The sequence below is a fragment of the Aquarana catesbeiana genome, linkage group LG07 (genome assembly GCF_042186555.1).
Source record: "Aquarana catesbeiana isolate 2022-GZ linkage group LG07, ASM4218655v1, whole genome shotgun sequence".
Taxonomy (NCBI): domain Eukaryota; kingdom Metazoa; phylum Chordata; class Amphibia; order Anura; family Ranidae; genus Aquarana; species Aquarana catesbeiana.
The window spans coordinates 343,734,925-343,760,612 of NC_133330.1; the positions used below are offsets into that span (position 1 = coordinate 343,734,925).

Below are 25,688 nucleotides of genomic sequence, written 5' to 3' on the forward strand. Positions count from 1 at the left end.
AGCAGTGCCACGCCCACTATAGTGTTTCCCGTTTTTCTACATTGGACTCTTTACATAGGTGTCTCAATGGAGGCAGTTCTCATTACAGCATTCGTACAACCATCTGCGCGGAAAACACGCCCACATTTATCAGACACACCCACACCCCACTTAACTAATGATACTCACAATTATTTATACTCTGCTGTACAGCTGGTTGGGGCACAGGCTCCACCTCCATATCCAGGTCGATCGGACGGGTTTCAGGAATTGCAGACATCCTGATAGAACGACCTCGAAGGGCTGAAAAGAGGTGGGGTCAAGTTATGAAAAAATAAATAAAGTCCAGCCCGAGCCATAATCCTGTGCGCCACAGCAGAGCCGGCAACTGCACAACGACCAGAACAGCCAGCGCCAGATTTCGGGCATTTACTAAACCAAAAAATTAGCCAGTTGGTGTCTGAGATTTTCAGCAAAGTATTTGTGCTCAAAACACTTTCCAGCAGAGCTTGTGCCCAAAGTCTGGTCACCCATCACACCCCCCACAGAGGAACGAATATACAGGAGCCTCTTTACTTCTCCAATATCCACCCACATCAAAAAGGGGGAAATAATAAATCTCGCTGTTCTTAGAACTCCATAATATTACTATAAGGACAGCATGGAAGTCCTACAACACAAGCAACCATATTAAAAAAAAAAAAAAAAAAAAAAAAAAAAAAAAAAAGGAGGCAGGGAAGGTACAAATCAGGAATATTGGCCACAGTTGCTCGAGTCGTTTGGATGGATATCATGGCCAGAAGTGCTGGAGGTTCCAAGCGGTGGAAGCCAATAAACAGGTCACATTTTTTACATCCTGGTTTCCTCTGTGGGGAAGTGGGGGCAATCTACCCACAATGCATGCAGTGGTGGGACACTCCTGCCCCCCCCCCCACCCACCAATAGAGGCCTCTGGATGCTCCGGCCGTCGTGCTGCTGAGGCTGATCTGCATCCAAGTCATAATTAGTATTCTGCTCATTGTAGAAAGACCATCATTTAGAATTGTTAGGAAGGTGCAGCAGTCCCTCTCCAGTGCAGCTGTCCCTCTCCCAGTGCAGCAGTGTGATTGAGCCATAAAGCCTTTTCAGTGACCATTGTGGGGGATTTATATGCAAGAAGTGGAGACCCGACTTAGGCCAACCCCCGAGGACAGGAATATGGGAGCCGTCACTGCTGAGCTTGATTTTAAAGATTCGGCTCCAGGGCCGTCACCCTCATCTTTCCTTCTCTATGTAGGAAGCCGATTACCTTCAGCAAACATGCAGCTGGTAAAGTCCTGTGTGCTCATTCTCGTACACACTGGGCATTCAGTGTTAAGCTGCGGGCACATGTGTAACATCCAGTCCTGCTCTATCAGGTGCTGCGCCTGGACAGTACACCCCTAGCGGTACCAAAATTAGGGCAGCATGTCCCCAAGGATGAATGCAGACTTCCTGCATTCCATGCATACTGCTCTAAACCTTCGTGCTGCTAGGTGCACAGTCCAGCCGCAGCAGCCTCTTTTACCGGCAGTGGTACTGGATGGTCCACCCGCATCTAAATGCTGGAGCCTAATGCACCGGGGGGCTGAATGTTCATGTGTATGGGGCCTACATGTCCAGATATTGAGCTAGGATCAACAGCCTTTGAAACCAAGTTCGTAATGGCCGCCTCCCCATTCCTGTCCTCAGAGTCACACTAAAGAAGAACTCCGCCCAATATCAGAAGTGTTCACTTTGTAAGGATTGTTTTTTCCTTGTGCGCCGGTATGGGGGGGGGGCACCCCCCTCTGGTCTGATCCTTCATGATAAAAACCTCCCACGATGCATCAGCTTCGCTCACCCAGTTCGGCAAGCCACATCGGGACTCAGAGGGGAGGGATCAGATGCACACGATTCACATGAAAGGTTCACATGCAATCTAATTTGTGGCCGGTGCAGAGTTCTTTTTTTAAATGTGCAAAGTAATAGTTAAACCTTAACCAATCAGAAAGCCCTTTTCAGCAATGCATCTACAGCACACCAAGATCTGACCGATTTGGATTAAAGCACTTTGTGTATCAATTGCTCTTGTGTTAAATCAAAGTATAAAGTGAATATTGTGCCTTATAAATTTCCTATGAGGAGTCGATTATCCAGAACCCCATTTCCTGTACAGATGTGACCAGAAGGGGGGGGGGGGGGGCGGGGGAGAGACCATGGATGGTGGGACAGCCAATAGAAGAGCTGGGAACATCACCAAACACCAAAAACCAGATAAAATTAATTAAAAAGGGACCCCATGTAAGAAAACTGGTCAGAGAACGAAGGTTTACTCATAGCAATCACTTCACCGGTCACTTCCTCAGCACACAGTACTCAACTGCTTGGATTATAGTGCCCTACAGCAGAGCTTACACTCCAATGTCCCCCTACAGTCACACACAATTATACATTTATATAGCTCTGGCATATACCGCAGTGCTGTACAGAGAACACTGAGCCAGTCACAAGTCTCTGTACAGAGGAGCTTACAATCTAATACCCCCCTCCCCCACAGTCACATCAGTCTCTGTACAGAGGAGCTTACACTCCAATGTCCCCTCCCCCCACAGTCACACTTATTGAGTGTAAGCTCCTCTGGTACAGAGACTTGTGACTGGCTCAGTGATCTCTGTACAGCACTGCGCTATATGTCAGAGCTATATAAATGTATAATACTAGTGTGTGACTGTGGGGGAGGGGACATTTATATAGCTGACATATACCGCAGTGCTGTACAGAGAACACTGAGCCAATCACATCAGTCTCAGTACCAGAGGAGCTTACACTCTAATGTCCCTCCCCCCACAGTCACATCAGTCTCTATACAGAGGAGCTTACACTCTAATGTCCCCTCCCCCCACAGTCACATCAGTCTCTGTACAGAGGAGCTTACAATGTCTGACATGCACTATAGCGCAACATACATACGTGGACATATGTCTGGTAACAGGGTGGAAGTCCTGTCTGGACTTGATCCAGAGACCCCAGCGCTGAGAGGGGACCCCCACTGAGCCACCATGCTGTCACAGGAGAACATTGACTGCTATGGGAAGCCCCCGGTGCTCCCAGTTTTCATACATGCCCCCCCCAGTGTATACTATAGAGGGCTGAGCTGACAATGGCCGCCTCCACCATGGAGAAGGCAGGCAGGAGAACCCGACAATGGAGGAGCCACAGCTCTATGTACAGGTGGAGGGCTCTGGATAAGCTGCGTCAGTGTGAAGAGGGTGATGGTGAGAAGCAGCCGCCCCCGCAGGGCCCCCCCAGTTACCTGTCTGAGCTGCACTCTCTGCTACAACAGGGTTCGTTGTCGTCACTTCAGGAACATAAAGAGTGGAGGCAGATTAGGCTCCGTTGTCCGTCATGAAAAATTCACAATTCAGTCATGTAATGTGATCTCCCTGCCTGACACTCACTTTGTACATTACAGGTGATAAGACCATTATAGGTGCAGTACCTACTACCGCCTGCAGCTGTGGGGGCGCTCCAAGTAGTTAGGTTAACCCCTAAGCCGTGCACTTTAATCAACCTTTGTACAAATTGCATTATATAGGAAAAGGGAGAAGAGTTGTATTTATTTACATATGCGGCTTCCTACTTACTACATAGAATAACAGTGAAGCACAATTGCTATTCCAGAGCAAATCTGAGGAACTAAATATCTTCACAAGAGAATTCAGCAGAATGTTTGACAGAATCCAAATTCATACCAGTAGCTGTCTGCCCCCTCCCCCCTTCCAGGGACCGCTCACTTCAGGTCAATGTGTATAAAAAACGCACATAAAAATGCACCAATACACATGTGTTTTCCATGCAATGAGCAGATGTGCAGGATGGTGGAAAGGACCTCCAGTGCTGGGACTGAAGGATAAATCCAGAACCAATCAGAGCTAAAATGATGTTCTCCATAGGAACAAGACTTCACCCTTTATTATCTAGTAGCAGGATGGTTGCTATGGGTGACAGACAACCCCCCACCCCTCCCCCCTCATCTATAGCAGACAAGTCATCTGACCCCCAGGACTGGACTCGGGCCACAGTGACACTTCCTCAATAGATTACATTTCAGCCGTAAAACACCTGAAAATAGACAACCAGCCGAGTCGGCTTGTATGGAAAGGAAATCAGAGTCTATTTATAAACCTCCCAGGACGAGATCACTGCCAGACACACAAGGACTCCACACCCCTCATTACATCAGATCCAGGGAGAGCGGGCACTGACCCCCCCATTCATGGTGACATCGGAGGGAGGGCCACCACCTCACTGACCCCCCCCCCCCATTCATGGTGACATCGGAGGAGGGCCACCACCTCACTGACCCTCCATTCATGGTGACATCGGAGGAGGGCCACCACCTCACTGACACCCCCCCCCATTCATGGTGACATCGGAGGAGGGCCACCACCTCACTGACCCCCCCATTCATGGTGACATCGGAGGAGGGCCACCACCTCACTGACCCCTCCATTCATGGTGACATCGGAGGAGGGCACACCTCACTGACCCCCCCCCCCCCCCCCCCCATTCATGGGTGACATCAGAGGAGGGCCGCCACCTCACTACCCCCCCCCCCCTCCAATGTGACATCGGGGGAGGGCCACCACCTCACAGACCCCCCCCCATTCATAGTGACATCAGAGGAGGGCCGCCACCTCACTACCCCCCCCCCCCCCAATGGTGACATCGGGGGAGGGCCACCACCTCACAGACCCCACTCCATTCATAGTGACATCGGAGGAGGGCCACCACCCTCACTGACCCCCCCCATTCATGGTGACATCGGAGGAGGGCCACCACCTCACAGACCCCCCTCCCCCATTCATGGTGACAACAGAGGAGGGCCACCACCTCACAGACCCTCCCCCATTCATGGTTACAACAGAGGAGGGCCACCACCTCACAGACCCTCCCCCATTCATGGTGACAACAGAGGAGGGCCACCCACCTCACAGACCCCTCCCCCATTCATGGTGACAACAGCGGAGGGCCACCACCTCACAAACCACACTTCATTGGTGACATCGGAGGAGGGCCACCACCTCACTGTCCCCCCATCCATGGTGACATCGGAGGAGGGCCACCACCTCACTGCCCACCCCCCCACCATTTCATGGCGACGAGGAGGGCCACCACCTCACAGACCCCCCCCCCCAATCATTCATTGTGACATTGGAGGAGGGCCACCACCTCACTGACCCCCCCCATTCATGGTGACATCGTAGGAGGGCCACCACATCACTAAACCCACCCCATTCATGGTGACAGCAGAGGGCCACCACCTCACTGACCTCACCCCATTCATGGTGACAACAGAGGGCCACCACCGCACTGACCCACCCCATTCGTGGCAACATCGGAGGAGGGCCACCACCTCACTGACCCCACCCATGGTGACATCTGAGGAGGGCCACCACCTCACTGACCCCACCCATGGTGAATCTGAGGAGGGCCACCACCTCACAGACCCCACCCCATTCATGGTGACAACAGAGGGCCACCATCTCACAGGACCCACCCCAGTCGTCTGACAACAGGGGAAGGCCACCACCTCACTGAACCCCCCTATTCATGTGACAACACCTCCTCATACCCCCCCCCCCCCATTCATGGTGATATCTGAGGAGGGCCACCACCTCACTGATCCCCCTATTCATGGTGATATTTGAGGAGGGCCACCACCTCACAGACCCCACCCCATGGTGACAACAGAGGGCCACCCACCTACCTCACAGACCCACCCCATTCATAGCGACAATAGGGGAAGGCCACGACCTCACATGACCCCTCCCCATTAATGGTGACATCAGAGGAGGGCCATCACCTCACAGTAATAGGCAATAGACTACATAGCTGTCTGTTGGGATGCTCAACCCCCCATACCCAACCCAATCACTGGGCTACTGCCATCCTTGTTCAGAGCCCCGCGCATGCACAGTGTACCCTCTCCCCCTTAATTCCAACCAATGAGCGGCGGTGACAGAGGAATGCACTGTGCATGCATGGGGCTCTGAACAAGGACCCCAGTGCGCCCATGATTTTTTTTTTTTTTAATATATGACTTGGATTGCCATCACAAGCCATGAACATCCCTTGTGATAGCATGAGCTGTGACAGGTCCTCTTTATAGAGAGATACAGGGATCTATTAGATCCAAGATGTCTGCTCTGGCCTCCACAGCAAACGATCAATCTGTGCTTTTCCCCAAACAATCGGCCTACAGCCAACATTAATACAGAGAAATGGCGGCGACGGACAGCCGCAGATCTCACCTTCTTTAGTCAGTCCAGGAATTCTGGAGGAAGTTTTGCGTCTTTGACTTTGCTGGTGGGAAAATACAAATAAAAGGTTTAGAAAATAACTTTTTATCCACTTTGTTCATAGAACCCCTAAAATCTGTACACAAAATAAAATTTAAATACCAACACACCATTATCAGACTTGGAACTGAAAATTTCCACCAAGGCGCTTCAGGGGGTGGGGAAGAGGCAGGTGAGGGGCAACATTCCAGGAATTCCTCTTTTAGGTGGCATTCACACTTGTGCGATTTGTCATGCGACTTGGGACAAAAGTCACATGACAAGTCGCACGCCATTCTTTAAATGGCACCTGTTCAGGTCGGTGCGTAAAGTGCCTGCGCTACTTTGGTGCGACTTGAGAGGACTGATCCATCGGAGTTGTAAAGTCTCTCCAAAGTCACAATGGAAATTGTGCGACTTTGGAGACGCCCCCTCCCTCTGATGTCAATATGACCTCAGAATCCTGCCAGAAACTGTTAAAAACAATTAGGTATTGAAGTAACAAAGTTGGCAAGGGCACTTAAAACAAAAAAAATAAAAAATCGCGGAATGCAGATCGCATATCCAGCAGTAACGTGACAGCACTAGATCGGCAATACTAATACTAACGAGATGTGTCCGTTTTGGAGCACAACGCCTATAGGACCCAGTGGTTCTGTTGTCAGGCAGAAGCCCTTGCTGCCAATCACGTCGCGCCACGTATGCTGCGCAGGCATCCATGGCAACAGGAGGACGCCTAACAGCAGGGCCGCCGTCGTAAAAGCGGTCAGGGGGAGTGAAAAGGAGGGGAAGAGGAGGTAAGAAAGGGGGGATAGGAAGCAGGAAAGGAGAAAAAAAAAAAAAAAAAATCAAGATAAAAAGAACAAAAAAGGGTGAAGGAAAACCTAAAGTGGAAATAATAAATGCCAGTACCAGGCAAACAGATCTAAGCACATGGCTTCTATGTGAGAACACACCGCGCTCATATCACAGCGGGGGCCTAGGAATGCAAACTGGTAATCTATTGTGTAAATAGAGATGAACTCATAACGTTTAACCATAAAGTATATGGTAATATAAATCATGATCAATACTGTATAAAAAAAAAAAAAAAAAAAAAAAAAAAAAACAAAAAAAGTAGATTCATCAATGCGCCCGCTCCCTAGGTACATATCACAGGTAATCATATAGTGTGAGAAAAGACAGGAGAGAATAAACAGACCTGAGGAAAGGAAGAAAGGTAATACGTATATTACATGGTATGTCTCATACCTGATGAGGCATCGCCCAGACAAGGCATCAATGGAAATTATACAGATATATTGTACATCATGACTATAAACAAGCCATAGAAGAAAAAAAAAAAAAACAAAGATTGGTGCACCCCCCCCCTTACCTGTGTGGCCATGTTCCTCTGTGGGGCATATTCTCCTTACTGGGGGGTCATACGCAGCTTCCAGCAGTTCGGGGTTCACCGCCACCACATCCGCAAACAAGATCTGCAATCAGAGGATCAGAGCTCAGACCGTACACTACAATAGACTGTTATTGATCATCTCCAGAGATGGGCTCTATGGAGGGCATGTCAGGCCAGACCCCCAACCCCCCCACCATCCTTCATGGACCACAGCGGGTTGTACAGACCCGGGAACTCAGCACAGGGATGGTGGAAACCCCTCATAATGGGCACAGCGGGTGTACAGACCCGGGAACTCAGCACAGGGATGGTGAGAACCCCTCATAATGGGCACAGCAGGTGTACAGACCCGGGAACTCAGTACAGGGATGGTGGGAACCCCTCATAATGGGCACAGCGGGTGTACAGACCCGGGAACTCGGCACAGGGATGGTGGGAACCCCTCATAATGGGCACAGCGGGTGTACAGACCCGGGAACTTGCCAATAGAGATAGAAGAGAAGGGGAGGGGGGGGGGGGGGGGGGGAGGAGTAGTACTAAGCATTGAAATATCAGGTTTTTGTGGATGGGCCCTTTAAGACAGACATTTTGAATAATACTTCTATTGCAGATTTTAGGTGTACTTACCTCTTATTTCTTTATATCCAATAGTAAAAAAAAAAAAAAAAAAAACAAACAAATAAAATGTACATAAACCGAGCAAACGGAGAACCCCCCAACACAGCGGGGGATGGGAGAGGTGCGATGAGCAGAGTCGGAGGTAAATCCTCAGGAGGGGCGCAGAGTCACGGCCCCTGTGTTAGAAGGTCCCCTGATGTGTGCCCAGCCCCCGCACTGCCCACTCATCCTCACTTCCCAGCAGCTAATCTTAGTAAATCTCTAATCGGATGATTGCCGGCTGCCGGGGAAGGTGTTGGATTACCTGCAGTTATTTCAGGAAAGCTTCGCCCCGCGTTCCCTGCCGCCAGCCAGCGCCTGTACTGACACCCATCGCAATCCCCGGTCTTCCCACCACCCCGGAGTCACCCGCTCTTGGGGCGACTTGTACAGAAATAGTGGGGGGGGGGGGTCATAACTGGAAAAGGTCCAACAATTGGATGAACAGGAAAATCTCTTCTAAGTGTACTATAGTGTGTATGTGGGGGGGGGGGGTGTCTGTCTACAGTTTATAGGAGGATGTACAGTCAGCATCTGTATCAATGAGCTGAATTGGGGGGGGGGGGGGGGAATAAAAGATTGATATGTTTGATAGATGGAAACTAGAGAGAATGACACATTAAAAAAGATTTACTGAGAGATGACAATCATCTGTGGAAGAGCGCCCCCCCGGAGGAGGGTGGGGGAATAAAATGTGAACATAGTTAACCCTTTACCTGCCAAGCACAGCTTCCCATTGGGCACAACAAAGGGCCATTTAAGGTACACGGGACATACAGGATTAAAATAAAGACATTGGAAGCCGTCAGGTGACCCCAGCAAGTTACTGCAGGCAAGACTCTGGTGACCCCCCCAGGAGGGTATAAGCTGGGCAAGAGAAGACAAAAAGAGAAAAAAGGGACCAAGATGGCTCCAGGATTGCCAGCAGAGGTAGAATCTACAACGTAGTGAGATCAACGGCAAAAAAGAAAAAAAACTATTGAAATATTGCATAAAAAGAAAGTAAGGGATCCCGCATATGTGAACTAAGCCACACAGGTGGGGTCCGTTCCTCCACAATATCAAGTGACAATAGAAAATATACATAAAAATATCGAAGTTGATATAAAAATAGATACTGGTGCCCCTCCCCCCCCCCCAGTTCTTAAGCAGAATGTGCTAATAATTACTGCAGGTCTAATGGTAGAGAATAAAAGGTGGTATCCTCTGGAGATAGAAGAGCAGCTTGATTAATATTCTCAGATACTTTCTGGTAATCGATGTTCCTGGGCTGGAATTTTGTGTGCCTCCCAGCTGTACACATGTGATTGTACAGATATATACTGTATACAGCTGCTTGTTCTCCAGTGAAATCGATCGCTCCAAGTCCTACCAATGCAGGTATGTGGTTAATGTCTGGATACCTGATGTATCATTTCAAAAACAGACCGTGTCCAACTAGATTTGCATGTAGTGCAGTGGCCAGTTTGTTGATCGCACCAAAACGTTCCGTGACTTGAATTCAAGCCATGAATATACATTAATTGCAGTACATCCAGGGTTTTATACATCTGAGAATGCCCCTGTCACAAGTTATATGTGGCAAAACAATCGCCAGCTGAGAGTCAGATTCACAGAACATTTGAAAAGTATTCGACTTAAAGGAAGAGACTCCGATAGCCCAACATTTCTTAGAAGTTCACCAGACAACTGGCCTCAGTGTTCAGGGCTTTTATGTCCTTAATCCTGTCTGACCGCAGAGGTGACTTTGATACGGTTTTATTGAAAAAAAAAAAGAAAAAAACATGGAGATATAGACTTCAGACACTGCAGCCTAGGGGTCTAAATGTAGAGCTCAGTTTTTAAAGTATTTTTGGAGCCCTGACCCTCTAATTTCCAGTTATAAGGTATAAACATCATGGTGGGTACCCTATGCACAGTCACCTAGTATTAGTCCCAGTTCGTGGATCCCATCTGTTTCTTACCACTCCTCCCCCCCCCCCCTTTTCCACCCTCCCTTTCCCCCTACCCCTCCCTTGGGGGGGGGGGGGGGTGAGTAGTACTCATGGCGGAGACACTTTTGGTTTTTCTGTCACTTTATAATTTGACTGTCATCCTCTTTTCAGAATCATTAGATTTCTTTCCCTGCTGAGCACTGAGTGGAATTACTTTTGCCATGTTACATTACATTAGTACTATTGGGTTGTCTATGCCTTTGTATTTTTAGACTGTTTAATTGAATTCTATGTTGTCCCCACAAGATGGCGGTAAAGATTTTTAGGTGCGATTGAATTCTTTGATTGGGGGGGGGGGGGCTAGCCCTATATAAAGATGGTAATTAATCAAGCACAATGTCCAGATGAAGTGCTCGTTTTGCAGCACGAAACGCGTCGACATTTTGATGCCATAGACGCTGGGGGTCCCCCGCCCCTCTCCTGTACCGGAGCACGCTTACATCACCAACAGGATGGTTTTTCCCTTGCGTGGACATTCCTGGCAGCAGTGCCATTATGGATATTTGAACCAGTGCCCTCTACTGGCCGTATAGCTATCAGCACACCTCACCCGGATGTTATTGGCATCCATGGCCCTTAGCGCACACAGCTGACTTTCTTGCAGAAAGCAAGGCGCGCCCTCGGATGCAAGTGTATTGCAAGTCTGTTCCGCCATCTTGAATCTACACATGCTGGACTTATGTAGGGAGCTGGCCAGTCAAAACACAAAGCCGGAGGATGGGTAAGAACACTTCATGGACTGAACTGATTCTGATATATTTACATGTCTTACCCATCCCGCTTAGACCGTCTGGCTGATTAGCGCTGGATACATTGTAGCAGTGACTATCCCTATATCTGGGCAGCCAGCTCAGCCTATCAGACGCTGCACATTCCATTTCTGACATCCAGAGGATCCAGGCTATTATATTGACATCATACAGACATATGAGCCATAGTTGTGCACTGGTTTAACGATTTCTATGATTCAACTATCATTCCAGACAAGCTCCAACATTGTATTCAAATATCCCAATTGTACTTACTGCTAAGATTACATCAACTCAATTCATTGAGACCCCGGTGAGGGCATTTATACTTTCAGCAACAGTTCGGGATAATTTACACCGGCTTGGTGAACCTAGTTGGACACGGTCTGTTTTTGAAAATGATACATCAGGTATCCAGACATTAACCACATACCTGCATTGGTAGGACTTGGAGCGATCGATTTCACTGAAGAACAAGCAGCTGTACACAGTATATATCTGTACAATCACATTGTGTACAACTGGGAGACACACAAGATTCCAGCCCAGGAACATCGATTACTAGAAAGTATCTGAGAATATTAATCAAGCTGCTCTTCTATCTCCAGAGGATACCACCTTTTATTGTCTACCATTAAATCTGCAGTACTTATTGCAAACATTCTGCTTAAAGACCCGGGGGGGGGGGCGGGGGGTTGACCCACCAGTATCTATTTTTAAATCAACGTTGATATTTTTATGTATATTTTCTATTGTCGTCATTTGATATTGTGGAGGAACGGACCCCACCTGTGTGGCTTAGTTCCACATATGCGGGATCCCTTACTTTGTTTTTATGCAATTTTTCCAATAACGTTTCTTTTTTGCTATTGATCTCACTACATTGTAGCTTCTCCCTCTGCTGGCAATCCTGGGGCCCATCTTGGTCCCTTTTGTCCATTCAACTCCTTTGTTACGAGGGAGGGAGCTCGTCATATTGACGAACCGTACAGATCTAATTACATACTATATCTTACATGTGTTGATTCATATTAGGGGTGGTTCTTAGCATTATTTTTTTCTATGGGCAATAGAAGAGCCCCCTGGTGGCCCCAGCAGGGTATAAGCTGGGCAAGAGAAGACCCCCCTGGTGGCCCCAGCAGGGTATAAGCTGGGCAAGAGAAGACCCCCCTGGTGGCCCCAGCAGGGTATAAGCTGGGCAAGAGAAGACCCCCCTGGTGGCCCCAGCAGGGTATAAGCTGGGCAAGAGAAGACCCCCCTGGTGGCCCCAGCAGGGTATAAGCTGGGCAAGAGAAGACCCCCCTGGTGGCCCCAGCAGGGTATAAGCTGGGCAAGAGAAGACCCCCCTGGTGGCCCCAGCAGGGTATAAGCTGGGCAAGAGAAGACCCCCTGGTGGCCCCAGGAGGGTATAGATGGGCAAAATAAGTTCTGGAAGCTCTCAGGTGATCAACCGGATTTTGCAGCAATGGAAACTCTTTGATGACTGCAGGAAGATAAAGCAGGTATTGGACTCTGGTCACCCCTGAAGAGTATACAAGGCAGCAGAAGCTCTCAGGAGGTCATAGCTGGGCAATAGAAGACCCCTGGAGGGTATAGCTGGGCAGCAGAAGTGCTTGTGACGCCAGAACCGTTATGCACACAATGGAAGCCCTCCGGTAATCCCAGCAAGTATAGCGGGCAATGGAATCTCAGGCAACTCCCAGCAGGGTATTGCAGGCAAAGAGGGGCTCCTACGTGACCCCAGCATTACAGAAGATCTCTAATGACCCCAGGAAAATAAAAGGCGATTACATTTTCAAGCCATTTTACATTGCCCCAAGGGAACCGCCAGTCACCCCCCCCCCATATTCTACCTCCAGGTTCACATTATACTTCCCCCTCCCTGACAGGTCCCCTTCATCTCCGCCCAACTATGGGGAGCACTTACCTCCTTCCCCTTACTTGTGTCCGCTTCCTTCCACTCTACATGGACGGAGGCCCGGTCTGGGTTGATGGAGGTCACACTGGCACTGTGGATCAGCCCTGGAACACACAATAGATGTAGTGAGAGGGACAATCAGGATATATAGAATATCAGAGAGACAATGGGGCCTAAAATACAACACATACAGGGATGGGTCCTGACAAATGCCTGCCCCTCCCCCTAGTCCCACGAGAGACGAGCACCGCCATGAACACCAATCATGAAGACAAATCAGAGACCATCCGACTCCTCTAGGGTCGGCTCATCCCCAGGAAAGAAACGGCAACACAATCGTCACTTTACCATCTGGAATAGAGGAGATCGGATCCCATGTGGGGAATTTGGGGGGGTCCAATGGCAGCTCCGACTCCAGAGGGAGATATGGAGAACACATATGGGATGGGGGTAGAAGGGGTGAATCTGAAGAGGAACCCACAGGGAAAAAAAAAAAAAAAATCATACAAAAACACTGCTAGTAGCAGGTTGGACCCCCTTTATTGAGTCCCCCTCGCTAGTAGTGTTGTGCATTCAAAGATGGTAGTCTCCACACCTTGGGTGTAATGAGAGGTTATTTGAGTTACTGTTGTCTTTCTATCATCTGGAACCAGTCTGCTCATTCTCCTCTGACCTCTACAAGGCATTTTCCTCCACACAACTGCCACTCACTGGATATTTTCTCTTTTTCCCACCATTCTCTGTAGCTATATTATTGTATGATCATCACCCCCCCATATATATATATATATATATATATATATATATATATATATATATATATATATATATACACAAACTCTGTGTGTAAAATAAATAATGATAGAGATATAGATAGATAGATCTATCTATATTTTTTTTTTTTTTAACTCTATCTCCATGTATAGATTATATTTTCTCCATGTATAGATTATATACAATGTATACAATGTTGCTATGAAGATTATATTACAATTAGAACTCTGTTGGCAGCACATTGTCTTTGCACACAGCGCCCCTGGCGGTAGGACAGGCGTACTACACACAGTAGAATGATTGACACTCCTTGCAGCCAATCACCTCGGAGCTCGGGCTCATCTTGTCAGGCGTCCGACCAATCAGAGCGCTCAGGAACCGGTGCAGTGGGCGGGGAAAGGTGTTTGAATTTGTGATGTGTAGCGGAGCCCGGCCCGGTACTCACCATTACTCCGCAATATCTTAATGACCATCCCGGTCACCATCCTGTTCGCGATCAGCTGCTCCATCCTCAGCCTGACACGGCGCCACACACCGGGAGAGAGGCGATCCGCCCGCACAGCACGTCTCTGTATACACCGAGGAAGAGGAGGACGAAGCGTTCCGTGTCTCCTGTCAGTCCCCCCCTAATCCGTACAGATAACAGCGATCTCCGCTCCGCACCTCCGGCCCCGATCACCCGCCGCCACTTTTTAAACGAAGCCCGCCTCCCGGCTACGTCATCACGTATCACGGGCACGCACAAATCCATCTCAGTCACACTGCGCATGCCCCGCCCATCTTCGTTCATAAGAGGCCGAGCTGTTCTTCATATATGTCTCCTTCACGGGAGCCATTTTGCCTGAGCTCGCCGTGTATAGACATTGAAGATCTGTCTTTGACAAAATATCCTGCAGGATCTAGAACACCGGGCGAATATGCAGACAGTGAGATAACGACAGACCGGTGTTCTGTCAGATTAGGCGACCCGTCAGATTTCGCCACAGAAGTGACGTTCCGTCACGGCCATCTTGGTACACCTCGCACTCGGCCACCCTAAACCTACAGTCTGAAGTCGCCAAGCGGACATCTTTTTACACCCACCGGAGTCTTGCATTTCACACTTATTTTTTTCTACTAAACGGAGCTTATAAGGTGAAATACAGTAATTAGAAATCCGACGGACTATTTAGATGTTGAATTTTAAAAGCAACTGCAAACCTGCTGATCTTACAGGTTTGCTAATGTGACAGAACAGCGCTGCTTTTATAATTCAACATGTAAACAGTCTGATGAATTTCTAATTACTGTATTTCACCATATATGCTCCGTTTCCTGGTAAAAATAACTGTGAAATGCTAAACTCCAGTGGGTGTAACAAGATTTCCCCTTGGCCCTTCTCAGTGTATCGTTACTGTGGAGGAGTGTGGGGTGTGTAGCAAGATGGCGGTTTTTTTTTTTTTTTTTTTTATTTTTTTTTTTTTTTTTTGAGAAGTAACGACACTTCCGTTACCAATTCTAACGGGTCGCCTAATCTGACAGAACACAGGGCTTGCCGCTGCTTTAAAATTCAACATCAAAACAGTGTCACTGATTTCAAAATCCTATATTTCACGATATAAGCTCAGTTTAGTGGTAAAAATCTTCCGTTACAAGATTTGACGGGTCGCCTAATCTGATGGAAAGTGCAACCGAAGTGACGTTCCGTTGCGGCCATCTGGGTACACCCCGCACTCAGCCACACTAAGCCTACAGTCTGAAGTCACGAAGCGGACATGTCATGCGACTTGTGCTCAGGAAGTTGGAGTGTATGTTGCACCAATGTGAACCGGCTCTAACGTCAGCTTGTTCAATTAAAGTGTTTATAAAAGCAGAAGGTGCATTCTATGCATGAAGGTAAAAAACCTTCTGTGTGCAGCAGCCCCCCCCCAATACTTACCTGAGCCTCATCTCCATCCAGCCATGTAAATGACCCCATTTTGGAAAGCAGACACCCCAACGTATAATCTATGAGGCATAATAAGTCTTTTGAATGGTTCATTTTTTTCCAGAAGTTTTTGGAAAATGTGGAAAAAAATGAAAACGCATTTTTTTCCCACAAAGTTGTCCATTTTTAAGATATTTCCAACACATAGCATGTACATAGCAAAAATGACACCCCAAAATAAATTCTGCTACTCCTCCTGAGTATAGAGATACCACATGTGTGAGACTTTTACACAGCCTGTCCACGTACAGAGGCCCAACATTGAAGTAGCACCATCAGGCGTTCTACAAGCATAAATTACACATCTCATTTCTCAACCACTTATTACACTTTTGAAAGCCCTGGAGCACCAGGACAATGGAAACGCCCACAAAGTGACCCTATTTTGGAAAGCAGACAGACACCCCAATGTATAATCTATGAGGCATAATGAGTCCTTTTTTTCATTTTTTTCCAGAAGTTTTTGGAAAATGTGGAAAAAAAATGAAAATGCATTTTTTTCCAACAAAGTTGTCAATTTTTCAGATATTTCCAACACACAGCATGTACGTAGCAAAAATGACACCCCAAAATACATTCTGCTACTCTTCCCGAGTACGGCGATACCACATGTGTGAGACTTTTACACAGCCTGGCCACACACAGAGGCCCAACATTGAAGTAGCACCTTCAGGCGTTCTACAAGCATAAATTACACATATCATTTCCTGACAACCTATTATTTTTGAAGGCCCTTATATTTCTAACACATAGCATGTAAATACCAAAAATTACACTGCAAAATAAATTATATTGAAGAAAGGGTAAAAAAAAAAGTATTACCTGTGGTTTTAGTAGTGTCCCCAGAGGAGAGAATTGGTCCAGGCAGCAGGCAGGGATGTGCTTAGCAACAATAGTAATTATCCAGGCAGCAGGCAGGAATATTGTCTATAGTCAGCACAAGGATATCGTCAGCACAGCCAAAGCATTTGTCCATAGAAATTGTCCAGGCAGAGACAGCCAGCACAGCCATAATATTGGTCCTGGTACACCATTACCTGCCTGCACTCATTATTGTACTGCTCTCCAGCCCATCATAAACATACTGCCCTCTAGCTGCAGCTAATTATTTCCATAGTCCAGGTAGCAGGCAGAGGTGTGGTCAGTTTAAGCTGCAGGCAGGGGGATGGCAGCAGCAAGTCAGCAACAGGCTGAGGACTGCAATCAGGTAAGATCCTGCGCACAGGGGCACAGGGGTAGAGGCTTCGACCCACCCAAATCTCTATGAAGCCTCCGGACTCTAGACCCTAATCCAGAAATTAGGAAACCCGGAGACAACAAAAAAAATAGTTTTCTCCATCAGGAAAAACATTTCTGGAGCCCCTCACATGTGAGACCCCTGTGTACTACTACTACTACTACTACAGATCAGTCCAAGCGGTAGGCAAAAGCATAGTCCATAAAACAGCCCAGGGTCAGTTCACGCGTAAGCAGTCCAAGCGGTAGGCAGAAGCATAGTTGATAATACAGGCCAGGGTCAGTTCACATGGAAGCAGTCCAAGCAGTAGGCAGAAGTGTAGTAAAAAAACAGGCCAGGGTCAGTTCACGCGTAAGCAGTCCAAGCGGTAGGCAGAAGAATAGTTGATAATACAGGCCAGGGTCAGTTCACATGGAAGCAGTCCAAGCAGTAGGCAGAAGTGTAGTCAAAAAACAGGCCAGGGTCAGTTCAAGTGGAAGGCAGTGGCATGGTTATTTGAGGAAGCATGGGAAATGGTCAGCACAGATGATAAAAATGGGGAAATGGTTAAGAATATGGGCTAATATTTTAGGGATGTGTAATATAGTCTGAAGTATTCACCAATGCAAAGGCTGGGTTCGGAGGGACAATGGTAGCTGGTATCTCTTCTAAATCCATAGTCTACATCTTTTTTGGCATCTTCGGCCTGCTTCAGATGGTGGAATGTGGTCCAGGAAGTGGCGTTCATGAAGTCAGCTAACAGCATCAGAGCGAAGGTTTTCGGGGGGGGATCTTTGACGGTATATGAGGGACGTGACAACTTCTTCAATGATTTTTAGGAAGTGAGCAGGGCTTTCTGTGGATTTGGTGTGAATTATGTAGGCATTATAAATGGCCAAATTAATTAAATAGAGTGCTACTTTCTTGTACCAGAAACGGGACCTCCTTATTGCTAAATAGGGCTGAAGCATTTGGTCATTGAAATCCACCCCCCCATGTACAGATTGTAATCTTGTACACATGTTGGCTTTACAATGGGATCTCATGTCAGAAACCATGAACCAGACCGAGACAGAAGTACAGTAAAATCACACTTATTTATTAATAAAAATAAAAAGGTAAATAGAGTAAGCGTAGTCAAAGCATAGCCAGAGTCCAGTAACCGGATCGGATAGTCAGCCAAGTCAGAGTTCATTAACCAGATCGGGTAATAAGCTAAGCCAGAGTCCAGTAACCAGATCGGGTAATGAGCCAAGCCAGATGTCAGGGATCCAAGTAGAGGAACAGCAAGCAGGATAAGGAGCCAGAGGGATGTCAGCTGTAACGAGCCCCTTGCTCGCTCGGTTCCACTCTCCCGATACTCCTCTGCTGCTATAGAATCAGATTGCAGATCGCAACATCTGATGGTTCAGTCATCCGATGCTCCGGGACTAGAACTACAGCTCTGTGCCGTTCTAATCCAGTTGTGTAGCTCAGAACAAACACCAGGCAGGCTGTATGTAAGTTCAACCAGGAATCGCTTTTATTGAAAAATACAGGCTCTTTTATACAGTAAACGAGGAGGTGTATACCTCCTGCTCATATTACTCTGAACATACACCTGTGACCAGAAACCTAAATAACATGGGCTAATTAACTAATCCCTTTAGACAGCCTAGATGGCTCAGACATGACCTTTAGGCCAGACTGGCCGTCTTGTAGCTCAGAAAATCCAATCAACATTATCACAATAGCAGAGTTAATTAACACAAACAACAATGGGGATCTAATGACTCTTAGATCCCATACTAGAGACTTATTTACAATACACATTCTAGCAGACAACAGACAGACAGGTGGCTGGAATTGACATCAGCATCTCCTAACAGTATTTGTCCCAGCATTATGAATCAGCCACTATTTCTAATATGGCAAATCCAGGGTCCCCAGAGTCTGTGTGTCCTGGGGGACCAGGACCCGAATCCACAGTAATACCACCTCAAGGGTCCCCAGGCATACAGCTCACAAAGAGCAACTGGTGTCTGGGGATAAAGGTTCACCATCTCCTGTCCCTGGAACCCAGAAGATGCTATCAGTGCTGGGCAGAGGTTAGCAGAGCTCTGCCCTGTTGTCAGCACTTCAGGTTTGGGGATAGCAATCTCCAGATTTTCCACTGCCGATTCTCTGGCATTCTGCTGGACAGGCACATTCCTCCATCCAAGATCATCCAATGCAGAAACAGGTTCATCAAGGTCAGTCAGCACTTGCTCCATCCGCCATAAGACCTCCGCCTCCACGGGTGCAGGTTGGCAAAGCACACTGTTACTCTGCCACATTGTCAACTCTTCAGCCAGGATTTCAGAGTTGTCAACTGGTATTTCCTGATAGTCCCAGGCAAAGGGAGCACCACCCTGCTGCTCCCATTCCTGAACGGCCAGAAACTCCAAATCTTTCTGTGCCCAGTGCACTTCCGAGACATTCAGTCTTCGCTCTCTGTGCTCCATTATTTCCTCCAAACGCCACTCCCGATCTCTCCCAAAGTCAGGATCCTCGGACAGCCTCCAGTACAACAATCCCAGGCCATCGTAGTCAAAGCCTTCCGTGGGGCTGTCACGGGCACACTTGGGCTACATACCACTGGAGGGCTCTGTAGCTCTCGTCCAACCGCAATTCTGCCCGGATCAGCCTGCTTAACTCAGCTGTCCACTCCTGGTTTGGCTGGTCCCCCAATAACAGCATTCGCACTCCATACTGCGACCAGTACCTTACATGGATGGAGGGGAGAACTTTTCCCTGGTTTCGCTACTCACGGGCTAGCACTTCCTTCCAGAGTTCGCAGCGGATAGAATCAAACCATCCTAGCAGGACCTGCCTTGATACTGGTCCTCTGTGCTGTATCTGCATCTCTCACAACCTCCTTCTGAATTCCTCTTCCATGGTGGCTGGTATCTGTACCTCTCCTCTCCTGCTATCTGGACCTTGGATCCAGGTGATGGTTTGGATGTGTTCAGGGCAAGGAAGCACGATCTCACCATTCCCTCCACGGCTCTCAAGTAAGTCTTTCAGCGTGGCTCTCCTGCAGGCTAGTTTGGAGTGTCCCAGTAACTGGAGAGCAAATCCCACGGCTGCCAACCAATGTAACAAGCCCCTGCTCGCTCGTTTCCACTCTCCCGACACTCCTCTGCTGTTATAGAATCAGATTGCAGATCGCAACATCTGATGGTTCGGTCATCCGATGCTCCGGGACTAGAACTACAGCTATGTGCCGTTCTAATCCAGTTGTGTAGCTCAGAACAAACACCAGGCAGGCTGTATGTAAGTTCAACCAGGAATCTATTTTATTGAAAAATACAGGCTCTTTTATACAGTAAAAGAGGAAGTGTAAACGTCCTACTCGTATTACTCTGAACATACACCTGTGACCAGAAACCTAATTAACATGGGCTAATTAACTAATCCCTTTAGACAGCCTAGATGACTCAAACATGACCTTTAGGCTAGACTGGCCGTCTTCTAGCTCAGAAAACCCAATCAACATTTTTTTTGACCGAAAATGACGCAAGGGCAGCTATTGGCTACTGGTTATTGAACTTCCTTTTCTAGTCCAGTCGTACCTCATCACGGACGAAACAATCAGACTTTGGTTGGATCGTGTGTAGGCAAGTCCGTGTTGTCAGAGCTCCGTCGAAAAGTCCTTCGGGGTTCAGTCCGACGAGAAGTCTGCTCGTGTGTACGCGGCATTAGGCTCTCACCTTCTGCCTGCTCCGCCGTCTGACATTTCTTAAATAAGTAAGAGGCTGGGCCACCCGTAGACATCATCGGGTGGCCCCACCCCCTTGTGACATCATCGACCAGGTCATGCTGGGTAGGTGGTGTCACAAGGGGACGGGGTCACCCGATTAAATTGATTGGGGACAAGGTGCTTTGGGGTGGGAAAGGGCAGAGACATAAGGGTCTTATCTGGTATAGATTTTGGGGGACCCCACACCACCCCCTTTTTTTTTCTGAATTTTTAATTGCTGCCATTCTTTTGTTCACTTTTCAGAGCTCAGTGGTGAAGCCCGCTGACAGCTGATGAGCCATCGGTTGTTAAAGTGGTTCTACACCCTTTATAACCACTTTTGCCTACAGGTAGGCCTATAATAAGGCTTACCTGTGGGTACCGTGAATTTCTCCTAAACTTAGGAGATATTCACTGTATACACATGTGCCAATGTCATCAGCGCATGCGCACTGAAGAAATGGCTCACATGTGCCATTTCTTCAACTGCTGTGCCTTGACCGGCCGCTCCCGCGCGCATGAGTGTGTACAGGTGTGTGTTGGGGGGGGGATCACAGCAGCAAAACATAAGGTCTACTACCCTGCCAGACAGGACCATGCTTTATGGTAGAGCTGTATAAAACTCAAGACTGGATGGACAGAAACACAAATCCGTTGGAAATATTAATAATACATTTTATTTATAGGCGCCTTTCAAAACACCCAGGGTCACCTTACAGAGATAAGATAAAACCGATCCCATATATGTGTTTAGTTGTTTGCCTGGAGTTCAAATTTAAGTACATTTAAAAACATTTTTTTTCCATTTTTTTTAGGAAGTTGAGAAGGGTTAAAACTTGCCATTTTTTATGCTGCCTGTTTCCCCTTGGCACGATTTTCCTCCCCTTCCTGTCTTGTATGCACAACAGGAAGTGACAATAAATCCAGTCATCACCAGAACAGGTGTCCCAGTTGAAGAATTTTCCCCCTATTCCTGTTCTGGTGACAACCATAAACTCTTAGATTTCCCATCACTTCCTGTCTGGGTGACACCAGCCTGACTCCCCCCAGCGAGAACACAGACAGCAATAAGAAACTGACAGGGGTCCGGTCCTTCCACCTGCTACCTTAAAGAGATGTTTGGTACAATTTAACAAATCCCCTCCAAAGGGATGTCAAGACTGCAATTGCTTTCCTTCTTTAGGAAATGTTCGATGCCTGGCAGTCTTTGGATTCAACTCCCACCAGGATGTAACAATATGTCCGCTTTCCCGCTTCTCAGTGTATCCTTACTATGGAGGAGTGCGGGGTGTAGCAAGATGGCGGCGACAGAACGTCACTTCCGTTACACATTCTGACCTGTTGCCTAATCTGATGAAACACGGTGAATGGTTGGCTATTGCTGTCTGTGTCCCCATGGGAGAGATTCCCCCCCACTTCCTGTCTCGGAGACACACAGAAAAATAACCTTACAAAGGTCCTAACCTTTTCCTAATCTGTCCACAACATGTTATAGAAGAATGAATCCAATAATCCCCCAAATCCCCATTCATCTCTTATTCTGATTGTGATGTTTATTCACAGGAAATAAATTCATACTGAACCCTTTCACTGAAAGTTACACCAAGGAACCCCAAAACACTCCAAACCCCACTTCAGTATTTCCCCGGGATCGTGACCCCAAAACCCCACCCCTTGTCCCCCTGTATGGGATTAGGACTCCAGACCCTACCCCATGTCCCCCTCTCTGGGATTAGGACTCCAAAACACTCCAAACCTCCCCCTTTTTTCTCCTGTCCACCATCTCCCTAAGATCAGAACCCCAAAACATATTAAACTCCACCTCATTTCCCCCTCTACTCCATCACTCTGGGATCGGGACCCCAAACTCACCAAACCTGACCCTATGTCCCAATGTCCAGGATCAGGACTCCAAACCCACCCCACATCCCCCTCTCCAGGATCAGGATCATAAGCCCACAGATCTTCACCCAATGCCCCCTTATCTGGGATCAGGACCCCAAACCCACCCCATGTCACCTTCTCTGGGATCAGGACCCTAAGCCCACAAAACTGCATCCCATGTCCTCTTTCTCCAGGATCAGGACCCCAAAATACTCCAAACCCCACCCTATGTTGTCCTGTCCATCATTTCCCCAGGATCGGGACCCCAAAACACATTAAACTCCACCTCATGTCCTCCTGTGCACCATCCCTCTGGGACTGGGTCCTCAAACACCCTATGCCCCGCTCTCCAGGATCAGGGCTCCAAAGCCACCAAACCTCACCCCATGTCCACCTCTTTGGAATCAGGACCCGAAATTGCACCCTATGTCCCCTTGCTGTGGGATCAGGACCCCAAGCCCACCAAATGTCCCCCTCTTTGGGATCAGAACCCCGAACTGTACCCCATGTCTGCTTCCCTGGGATCAGGACTCCAAGCCCACCAAACTGCATCTTATGTCCCCTTTCTCCAGGATCAGGACCCCAAAACACTCCAAACCTCATCCTATTTTGCCCTGTCCATCATTTCCCCAGGACCTCAAAACACATTAAACTCCAACTCATGTCTTCCTATCCACCATCCCTCTGGGATTGAGGACCCAAACGCACAAAACCTCATCCTGTGCCTTCCTCTCCGGGATCAGGACCCCAAAGCCACCAAACCCTACTCCACGTCCCCCTCTTTAGGATCCCAAACTGCACCCTATGTCTCCTTTCTCTGGGATCAGGACCCCAAACCACACCCAATACGCCCCTACACACACACGCACACATGCAGGATCCCAAGCCCACCAAACCTCACCCTATGTTTCTCTTTCTGGGATCAAGACTCCAAACCCCACCCTATTTTGCCCTGTCCACCATCTCCTCATGATCAGGACCCCAAAAGACATTAAACTCCACCTCATGTCCCCCTATCTCTCTGGGATCAGGATCCCAAACACACCAAATCCCACTGCATGTCCCCCTCTCTGGGATCAGGACCCCAAACCCTATTCCATGTCCCCTCCTCTGGGATCAGGACCCCAAACTTCACCCCATGTCCCCCTTCTCTGGGATCAGAACCCCAAACCCACCCAACCTCATCCCATGTCCCTCTTCTCTGGGATCAGAATCTCAAAGCCACCAAACCCTACTCCATGCCCCCCTCTTTAGGATCCCAAACTGCATCCTATGTCCCCTTTCTCTGGGATCAGGACCCCAAACCACACCCAATCCCCCCCCCCACACACACACACACACGCACACACACGCACAGGATTCCAAGCCCACCAAACCTCACCCTATGTTCCTCTTTCTGGGATCAAGACCCCAAACCCACCTCATGCATGTCCCCCTTCTCTGGGATCAAGACCCCAAACCATGTCCTCATGATCAGGGCTCCAAAAGACATTAAACTCCACCTCATGTCCCCCTATCTCTCTGGGATCAGGATCCCAAACACAACAAATCTCACTGCATGTCCCCCTCTCTGGGATCAAGACCCCATTGCATGTCCCCTCCTCTGGGATCAGGACCCCAAACTTCACCCCATGTCCCCCTCTCTGGGATCAAGACCCCAAACCCCATTCCATGTCCCCCTCTCTGGGATCAGGACCCCAAACTTCACCCCATGTCCCCCTTCTCTGGGATCAGAACCCCAAACCCACCCAACCTCATCCCATGTCCCCCTTCTCTGGGATCAGAATCCCAAAGCCACCAAACCCTACTCCATGTCCCCCTCTTTAGGATCCCAAACTGCATCCTATGTCCCCTTTCTCTGGGATCAGGACCCCAAACCACACCCAATGCGCCCCCCCCCCACACACACACACACACACACACACACACACACACGCACAGGATTCCAAGCCCACCAAACCTCACCCTATGTTCCTCTTTCTGGGATCAAGACCCCCAAACCCCACCTCATGTCCGCCTTCTCTGGGATCAAGACCCCCAAACCCCACCCTATTTTGCCCTGTCCACCATGTCCTCATGATCAGGACCCCAAAAGACATTAAACTCCACCTCGTGTCCCCCTATCTCTCTGGGATCAGGATCCCAAACACACTAAATCTCACTGCATGTCCCCCTCTCTGGGATCAGGACCCCAAAACCTATTCCATGTCCCCCTCTCTGGGATCAGGACCCCAAACTTCACGCCATGTTCCCCTTCTCAACCCCAAACCCACCCAACCACATCCCCCTTTTCTGGGATCAGAACCCCAAGTCCCCCCAGAACTCCACTTTATGTCCTTCCTATCCCCAGCACGTACTCACTAATCACATTACATAACCCGAAAATAGTTTGTAACATTGTAGCAATCTACTTTTAAGTTAGAAGTTTCTTTCTCCACATAATTGTGGCTCCCTATTATTCATTCTTTATCTGTTCTTAACCAGTATAATTAGCCGGGTCAGAGACCAGGCCTCAAAAAATTGTTGAAAACTCATAATTGTTCCTCTCCACGGAAATCTTTAGTAAAAGGCGAAAGATTTATTCGATCTGAAGAGAAACCAGAGTATACCTAGAGAGGGGCAGAGAGAACCCCCCACTGAAAGACAGTCCCTATCCACCTGACGGAGAGCCCATAACTCATTATATTTTATATCATTTATCATCCTTTATATCACTTCCATCATACACACCAAGCTAGAGAATATAAAGAGAGACAAGTATATCGATTATTATCTTCATCGGGCCGATAAATCTCTATAGAAGACGAGCGATCTGTATGCAAATCACCAGGAACACCGAGAGAGAGGGATCATGGGAGTGGGCGGGGCCTCATCTCAACCACGCCTCCCCCCCAGTCTATCAATATGAGTTCTGAATACCGAGACAGAGGAGGGAAGTCCAGACCAGAAATGTAGTGAAAGTATGAGAACCTCCTGAGGACTCATCTCTTCTGCAATACAAACGAGACATGTATTTGTCACATGAGATTTTAAATAAAGTTAAAAAAAAAAACT

The 25,688-nt window shown here is 48.2% G+C and overlaps 1 protein-coding gene and 1 non-coding gene across 2 annotated transcripts in view; both read right to left on the reverse strand.

Moving 5' to 3' along the window:
* The window catches only part of KIF2C (kinesin family member 2C), a gene marked incomplete at its 3' end in the record, with an annotated part of 29,657 nt that extends 15,107 nt beyond the window's left edge, over positions 1-14,550 (reverse strand). Inside the window, 7 exon segments of the mRNA XM_073593967.1 lie at positions 169-282; positions 3,293-3,337; positions 6,294-6,345; positions 7,696-7,729; positions 7,731-7,798; positions 13,044-13,138; positions 14,254-14,550. Of these exon segments, the coding sequence (XP_073450068.1) occupies positions 169-282; positions 3,293-3,337; positions 6,294-6,345; positions 7,696-7,729; positions 7,731-7,798; positions 13,044-13,138; positions 14,254-14,317 (472 nt within the window).
* A 10,575-nt stretch (positions 14,551-25,125) lies between these two features.
* LOC141104017 (U5 spliceosomal RNA) lies at positions 25,126-25,241 on the reverse strand. The gene has a single exon (XR_012235407.1). It is a non-coding gene; the product is annotated as a U5 spliceosomal RNA (small nuclear RNA).
* Positions 25,242-25,688: the final 447 nt, after the last annotated feature.